Source organism: Nannobrachium achirus (assembly GCF_963921795.1).
Source record: "Nannobrachium achirus genome assembly, chromosome: 9".
Taxonomy (NCBI): domain Eukaryota; kingdom Metazoa; phylum Chordata; class Actinopteri; order Myctophiformes; family Myctophidae; genus Nannobrachium; species Nannobrachium achirus.
In genome coordinates, this window is record NC_137818.1 from 12,094,456 (window position 1) to 12,102,910 (window position 8,455).

At 44.7% G+C, this 8,455-nt stretch overlaps 1 protein-coding gene across 1 annotated transcript; it reads left to right on the plus strand.

The window, feature by feature from the left end:
• Nucleotides 1–416: 416 nt before the first annotated feature.
• LOC308290633 (monoacylglycerol lipase ABHD6-like) lies at nucleotides 417–8,074 on the plus strand (the record flags this gene model as incomplete). The annotated part of the gene is made up of 8 exons (XM_080732543.1): nucleotides 417–541; nucleotides 1,290–1,449; nucleotides 1,921–2,037; nucleotides 2,806–2,938; nucleotides 3,454–3,611; nucleotides 7,014–7,068; nucleotides 7,363–7,463; nucleotides 7,892–8,074. The coding sequence occupies 8 exons, from the start codon at nucleotides 417–419 to the stop codon at nucleotides 8,072–8,074; spliced, it is 1,032 nt and encodes a 343-aa protein (XP_080588669.1).
• Between the last annotated feature and the right edge of the window lie 381 nt (nucleotides 8,075–8,455).

Here is an 8,455-nt window from a genome sequence, read left to right on the forward strand (position 1 = left end):
CTTTTCCCAAATATGGAGATGACTGACATCATAGACCACATGAGACCATATATGTCCATACTGTATATGGGCATTCCCCCCAAAACGGGAATCATACTTTTAAGTATGATTCCCAGATGATGCCCTGTTAGAGTTTATAGATGCACTGTTAGGGTACCCCCTTATACTCATATATGGGGATTACAATGCACACGATGCATTTACTTACTGGTAAACAAACATAGCCCCCAAAATAATGGAAATTCACTTCCCAAAACTCAAATATGATTTGAAACACAGGGCAACCACACTTGCAATTTCACAAATTGCTAATTTTCTAGTTTATGTGTGATGTCGATGTTTTGTATGTACTATATGGACCCCCTGTGTGCCTGGAATATAGCTTGAATTGAATTGTTTGAATTGTCAGGTGAGCCATGGCTGCTGATCCAGAACTGTTGAACCTGTTGTTCATCGCCGGGGCCACGTTGGCCGTTCCCATCCTGGCTTTTGCAGCGTCCTTCCTCCTGTGGCCCTCAGCACTCATCAAGGTTTACTACTGGTATGTAACGATTATCATTGTATTTATTAATTCATTTTTATCAAAGGGGATCCCAGATTGTGGTTGATGATACTATGCTTGCCATGGCCCTCTTTGAGGAATTTAACCAAGGCTATTAACATTTATATTACATCAATTTAATACGTTATACATAATTACATACATACATACATACATTCATACATACATACATACATACATACATACATACAGTACTGTATAAATAGAACATTGATTTTATGCCTAGCCCCATATAGGCCTAAAAGGAATGCCTTCTGCATGATCTTATTTATTATAGCATACACTTGTACAGTACAGAAAACATGTGGGGGGCCGCTCTCCATTCCGACATGCTGCCATTCAGACATTAACTTCTAATTGTCTGAGTGGCAGCACTTCCATAGAGGTTGAGCTTAGGGTTAGTTGTAGGGTTAGTGTCTGAATGGGGGGATGTCGGAATGGCAGCATGTCATGTGCATGAACTGTACAGTAAAGTGTCTTGACCTTGTGCCTTTCTCTATATTTTCATCCATGCCTTACTTTTTTACCTTCTGAGAAAAACATTTTAAAATACTTCAAATAGCCGATTTACATCGACACGTTCGTGTGCTTGTACAGTAGATCAGGTATTTGAACTATTTAAAAACGTTTTTCAAAATAGTAAAAAAAAAAAAGGCAAAGAAGTTTAGGGATAAGCGGTAAGGCATGGACAAAAATAGAGCCCTAAATCTCCCTGGTCCTCTCCAAGGTACTGGAGGAGGACCCTGGGCTTGCAGGTGCGCTATGCACACTGTGAAGGCTATCGCTTCTGCTACTCCTCCAGAGGCAAGGCAGGAGGCCTCAGACCATCCATCCTCATGCTGCATGGCTTCTCCGCACACAAAGACTCATGGCTGACTGTGGTCAAGGTACCTGCAGGGTCCACTACATACATACAACTAATAACAACATTAAACATTCTACTCTCAGTGACTCTCAACACTTGTATTTTCATATACAGTAGGCCTTGGATATGTTAACGTTTTATGATTTACGTGAATTAACATCCTACTATCATGCTTCATCCTATCATGCTTCTGAGCTTGTAGATCTGCTACTTTTGCTGTTTTCTTTTTTGTTTTTGTTTTTTAATCCTGTAAAGTAACTGCTTTGAACATGGTTTCCACCCGACAAAAACTTTAATCTCTGAGACCTCAGTCAACCCTAACATAACTCGAGAGTTTCACAAACTCTCTGAAGCTAGCTACACTAATACTCAGGAATAGACAACAGTGAAATTTACACTCAATATTTAAACGAGTTCAGGAAGAAAATTTAACAGTGGTGGTTATTCCATGGATAACTGTCTTTGTGATTTCTTCTCGACTGCCTCTCCTCAGTATCTGCCTAAACACCTGCACATAGTGTGTGTGGACATGCCTGGTCATGAAGAAACCACTCGCACCAACAACACAGAGGACTACTCCATCGAGGGACAGGTCCGACGAATCCGGCAGGTAAAAGCTAAGCTCTCACACCTCCTGTAAGCAGTGGTGGACTGTAGCCAAAATACAGGGGAGAGTACAAGAGTAGCCAAAATAAATGTACCCCCTTTTTCTCTGCAATTTAGTTGTTCTTCTAATGAATTCCTTCCCAGACACATTTCCTTTTTTTTTTATATAATTTTTATCCCACGATTTTGCAACCCATTTTCACCCAGTGCCAATTGCCTATGTAATCCTGGGCTCTGCTCTCCCTCTGCCGCGCCTGGGGAGACAACGGACTGACCTCATGCTTCCTTCAATGCACCTGACAGGGAGGATTTCCCCGGGATGGACATAACGCGTGGAAGGAACACGTTATTCCAACCAGTTCCTTTCCCCTCCATCAAGTGCCCTGGCTGGCCAGGGGGAGGCATTATTGAGACCAGGACCAGACACATTTCTGTGTTGTCACTTTTTTGTGTGACACTGAAGTCTGACCAAGTAGTGCATCAATTTATGAAAAAAACTTGAAAGTCAGAATATGGAGATTATAAGAGGTTTCTTGCCCGAGCAGCAAACAGAGTCAAAGGTGACTGTCTGTTGATGTGAAATCAGTTCACTGAGACCCTGTCTGTGTGTGTACTGTATGTCTCATGTATCAGTCCACCTGAGACTGTGTGTGTGTGTGTGTGTGTGTGCGTGTGTGTGTGCGTGTGTGTGTGCGTGCGTGCGTGCGTGCGTGCGTGTCTCATGTATCAGTCCAACTGAGACCCTGTCTGTCTGTCTGTCTGTCATGTGTAGTTTGTGGAAAGCATCCGGTTGAACAGGAGAGCCTTCCACCTGGTGGGAACCTCCATGGGAGGAAACGTAGCAGGGGTCTATGCAGCCTGCCACCCCTCTGACGTCTGCAGCATCACTCTCATCTGCCCCGACGGTCTGTCTGTGTGAGAGAGAGATTATATTACTGTAGGCCAGTCAGTGGTTCTCAACCTTTTCTGGCCACGACCCCCAAAATAATCATATTTGAACTCAGGACCCCCACCCTGACGAGCACTAAGAGTTGAGGAATTACATTTTGTATAACACAGTTCTACTGTGAAAATAGCAGATCTACATGCTCACAACGCCTCGCGTTGCGAGGCGTTGTGAGCATGTAAGATCGGCTATTTTCACAATTTCTGCCTCTAGAGGTATTAAAAACTCCTTACATTGACAATGTTGCACATTAAGTTAATCATCTGGGAACCCCCCAAAATATTTTGGGGACCCCCTTGGGGGTCCCGACCCACAGGTTGAGAACCACTGCTGTAGGTAGGCTATATTGTATTATATTATCAGAAAAGTAGTATACTGAATAAAATGAATTGGCTATATAGATTAGAATGTCTATCCTGTGCAAAGACTTCAATAAACAAAGACATATTGATGACCCCTGCTTATAACCGGCAGGTATCAGACATCCCTGTGAGAGTAAGTTTGACAACCATCTGGAGGACCTGGAACACAATCACTACATGCTGAGCATCCCACTGATCCCTGCTACACCAGAGGAGATGGAGGACATGCTGAGGCTCTGCTCCCACGTCCGCTTCAAGATCCCACACCAGGTCTGACTGTTCCCATGTCCCCTTCAAGGTTCAAGCGATTCCTTTTGCCCTGGATCTTTCTCGTTCTTGTGCCTGATGATCAAGACATGGGAAGCATCTTGGGAATGGGCTTATTGTGCCAAAAATTACATATTTACCCACTGAAATCAATCATTAAAATCGCTAAAAATGATAGAAAGCAGTAAATGAAAACATTTTAACAATCATCTTTTCTTTACTCTAATTACAATCTAAAATATGAACCCTTGTTGTAAAAAAAACCTAAGTTATCCTTTAACACATATGGTGCCAACCCCGAGTTTCCCGAGTTTGATTTCAAATAGACCGCTGTGCCAACCCCGAGTTTCCCGAGTTTGGCCTTAATTACTTAATTAGGTTAATTAGACTCTCATCCATCTTGTGACACAGTTTGGTGCTTCTGTGATACAAAATAAGTCAGAAATCACATATTCAACAAGTAATGTGACCAAAAACAAAGACAAATGCTTCCCATGAAGCACAATATTGCTAAACCATGGCTCAAATGGCTCAAATATGAAATTCATAATAACTTGCTATGACGAAATGCCTTTCCAGTGCGTCCAGGCCATAGAGTATATATAAAAGGTCCAGGCTAGTCAATTTCACCTTTATTCCACACGATGGCGCCATTGTCAGATTAGTGTACCCCCTGCTGAAGTGAAACCAATGTAGCCTACTGAAGCCACCAAGCCAGGGTGTGTGTTTGTGACACACAAACTTGTGATCATCATCACCCACCAACAACTCTAGTCTGCCTGCCCATCGTTACATTATTCTGCAGCTTCATCATCATCATCATCACATCAAACAAACGAGTGGGTCGCTGTAATTTCTACTTCACCATCAAAGATGGCGACGCTGCGCTACAACAGCAGCGGGACTATCCATTTTACTCATCATCATCATTATCATGATCACCGTTTGAGCGCTGCTCAATCAACTCCAACGGTGCAGACTGCTCCAAACGGCAAACGGTGATGGTTCGCTGGGTAAGTGGCTCAAACGTGCTGGCTGCGGTGCCGCCGCCGCGTCGCCGGGCCGGTTCTCCCCGTCCCCGATCAACTCCAAACGGGCAGGCTTCTCCAAGCGGCGTCGCGGTGCCGGGCCGGTTCAGTTCTCTAGACGCCGATCAACTCCAAGCGGGCAGGCTTCTCCAAGCGGCGTCGCGGTGCCGGGCCGGTTCGGTTCTCTAGACGCCGATCAACTCCAAGCGGGCAGGCTCTTCCAAACGGTGACGCGGAGCCGGGCCGGTTCGGTTCCAAACGCCGTGATACGGCTCCTTCGCGGGTCGCCGTCAAGTCGTCCTGGTCAACGTACCACGATGTCCCGATCACGCACCGCGATGTCCCGGTCCTCACGCTGCTTAGCCGTCGGCCGGACCGATTGTCCGCACGCCGTGATGTCCTGGTTCCTCCTGGTCCACTCCAAACGATTGTGGTTCATCATCACCTCAGTAACCTTACCTCAGTAACTAAAAACCTGCCCACGCTAGCCGGAACAGCGGCCCGTCGGGATAGTGAGCGGACCCCCACAAGAATTAGTCGGTCGCGGTGACAAACAACATATTCTTCCTCATCATCATCATCATCATCATCATCACAACAACAACAACACACTCAAGCACACAACGCATCGCATGGGGAGGCGTTGTGTAGTCCCCTGACTGACTCGGTGAAGAGTGGAAACCACAGCGAGATCGAAGGCACACATCCCACTCCCAGAGACCCAGACCACAACTTTACAGTGAGTTTGTATTTTATATATATATAGCCTATATAATCGTCAGATGAATCAATTTATTTTTTATAATCTATAAATCTAATCTATTTTTTTCCTCCCATCTGGGAGGGGGAGAGAGAGAGAGAGGGCTGGAGGGATAAATAAATGTGTTTAGTGTGTGTGTGTGTGTGTGTGTGTGTGTGTGTGTGAGAGAGAGAAAGAGAGAAAGAAAGAAAGAGAGGGAGGGAGGAGATGGAGGGATAGCAAGGAAATGTAGGCTAGTGTGTGTGTGTGTGTATAACTGTATGTTCCCCATTTTCAACTGTTTTTTATTGTATTTGTGATACTTGCTTTGGCAATGTAAACGTATGTTTTCTCATGCCAATAAAGCTCCATTGAATTGACTTGTGTGTGTGAGAGAGAGGGTTAGAGAGAAGTGTGTGTGTGTGTGTGTGTGTGTGTGTGTGTGTGTGTGTGTGTGTGTGTGTGTGTGTGTGTGTGTGTGTGTGAGTGTGTGTGTGTGTGTGTGAGTGAGTGAGAGAGTGTGAGTGTGAGTGTGTGTGTGAGTGAGAGAGAGAGAGTGTGTGTGTGTGTGTGTGTGTGTGCGTGCGTGCGCGTGCGTGCGTGCGTGACACATTGTATTGTATTGTAAATGGATTTTATTTTTCTATATTTATAGGTAGTGGTTCGTGCAGAGGAGCCTACTAACTTCCCTTTGGAGACCTTGGCCTGCTGTTTCTGACCGGCCTCATCTCAACTCACACGTGCACGCACGCAGCCTCTGAACTGTGAACATGCACACGCACACGAGCACGCATGCAGACTCTGAACTGTGAACGTGCACACGTACAGGCGCACGCATGCACGCGCGCACACACACAATGTGAGAAACAATGTGAACAAGCCAGAGAAACACTGAACTAGCAAGAATACACTTGATTGAAAACGGTAAAGAAACAAAATAAAAAACACTTATTTGTCTTATTCATTTGTATTTCTTTGAAGGAAAAATACTGTAAATACAATATTGAAGTCATTGAAATCAAAGCTAAAAAGATCAAGTGAGTTTTCAGCCTGATACAGTATCATTCACTAAAAGCTGTTTTTCTCAAAACAAGGTCTAAAAAGGGGTCATTTGTGGCCGCTTTTTTTTTTTTGTCTGGCCGATAAATACAGAAGCGAACATCATAGAAACATGGTTCTTGGACCGGGTGAAACTAGAGAATCTCTTCTTTCATTCGATGTGTTGTGTGATTTTGTCACGATAAAACTGAATGCGGAGGCTGTCTTCGAAGTTGGTCAAAAACATGGCAAGAGCACAGTACAGACAGAAATAAGCCATGGCAACAGATGTGTTAAGATCCCACCATGTCTGTTCCCATAACATCTACGTATCCTGTCAGGACAACTCATGGATGGATGCAATATTTGTATTGAATATAAAAAGAGCTGAGACCGACCAATGGTAGGCCAGCAGCAACTGCACTGAGTTCCCTGACAGAACTTGCTCAGCGCATGTCTGTACCAAGCACGACACTCATTACATCCATACATACATCACCGATGTACATACAGTATTAATGAATTAATATGTACTGTATGCATTCTTATCCCTTCCTTTTCTCTCCTTCCTTCCACTCTTGTTTGTACATCATGCTGTAGATTCTTCAAGGCTTAGTGGATGTTCGGCTTCCCCACAATGACTTCTATCAACAAGGTAAGTGCAACTCAGTTTGCACCAGCATCTGACTAGATCGGTGGTTCTCAAACTGTTTCATGTCAAGGACCCCCTATGCACTGTTTCCCAAACACTGGGCCGGGATCCATTTGTGGGTTGCAGACTACTTTGTATGGGTCCCTTTGTTTTAGTTTTATTTTCAATAAACATTCACAAAATTAAGGGAACTGTCCGCGACCCACAAATGGGTCCCGACCTAGTGCTTGGGAACCAGTGGTCTAGACTTACTGTAGGCTGAAATGTCTCTGATAACGTGTCTATGTTTCTCTATAGTTTTCATGGAGCTTATCAGTGAAAAGTCAAGATATGCCTTACAGGAGCACCTTCAGCTGATCACTGCACCGTTGCAGGTGATATGGGGGAAACAAGACCAGGTAATGATGTTCAGCATGGCCTGCATAAGGATCATGAGCTCAGTTTGGGGTTCAGTCACGTACTGAGGAGGTATTTGTACTGATTAATGTAATGTCTCCAACAAAGGCAGGGGGAAGGCTGTTCCATATTGCTTGCTGTAGCAGAGTGGAGATAATGCAATATTTATTAGCTTAGCGGTCTATATTCAGTAAACGTATAGGTCTCTATTTTGGGCTGACTCTCTCCTCCCCCCCTACACCAAATTCAACGGAAATGGACAATCTAAACTCACAACGCGCCGCAGTGCCACCTTGTGAGTTTGTGCTATTTTCGAATGTTCCACCCAGAATAGGGATAGGGTTCAAGTGGTTAAATCATGTATATTTTTACAGCCATCTAATCTATGACTGGTAGCATGTACAACAATATCTGTGGTGACATCTTCCAGGTGGTGGATGTGTCTGGAGCCAGGGTGGTGGCAGAATCCTTGCCTACGTGCAGAGTAGACCTGCTGGAGAACTGTGGCCACTCAGTGGTGATGGAGCGGCCGCGGAGGACCGCCAAACTCATCCTGGACTTCATCATATCTCAGCAGGACGCCAGGAGGAACGCTAATAAGAAGTCCTCCTGAAATAAATATATTTTCCTCCTCGCAGTGAGCTTTTGTGTATGTTCTGTTTATGTGAAACTTAATGTACATGAAGATAGAAAGGCCTCACCGTTATTCCTGAAATGTGAGTAGCCTCTTCTCCACTACAGGGCCGAACCAGAACTTTCCAGAACCAAGACCTTTAAAGAACTCCTGAAGTTCCGGACCAAGTTCTGCTTACGTTTTTCCATATAACCAGACCCAACCGGGAAGGTCCCAAAAAAGAGCAGCAGCGCTGCTGGCCCCGCCCATAGTTTCCCAGAACTCAAGTTTAGTACTACATCAAGAGCAGGACCTAAAAAAATTTCCCAGAGCCTTGTCTGAAACCGGGCCGCACGCTATGGAAACAAAACCAGAACCTAA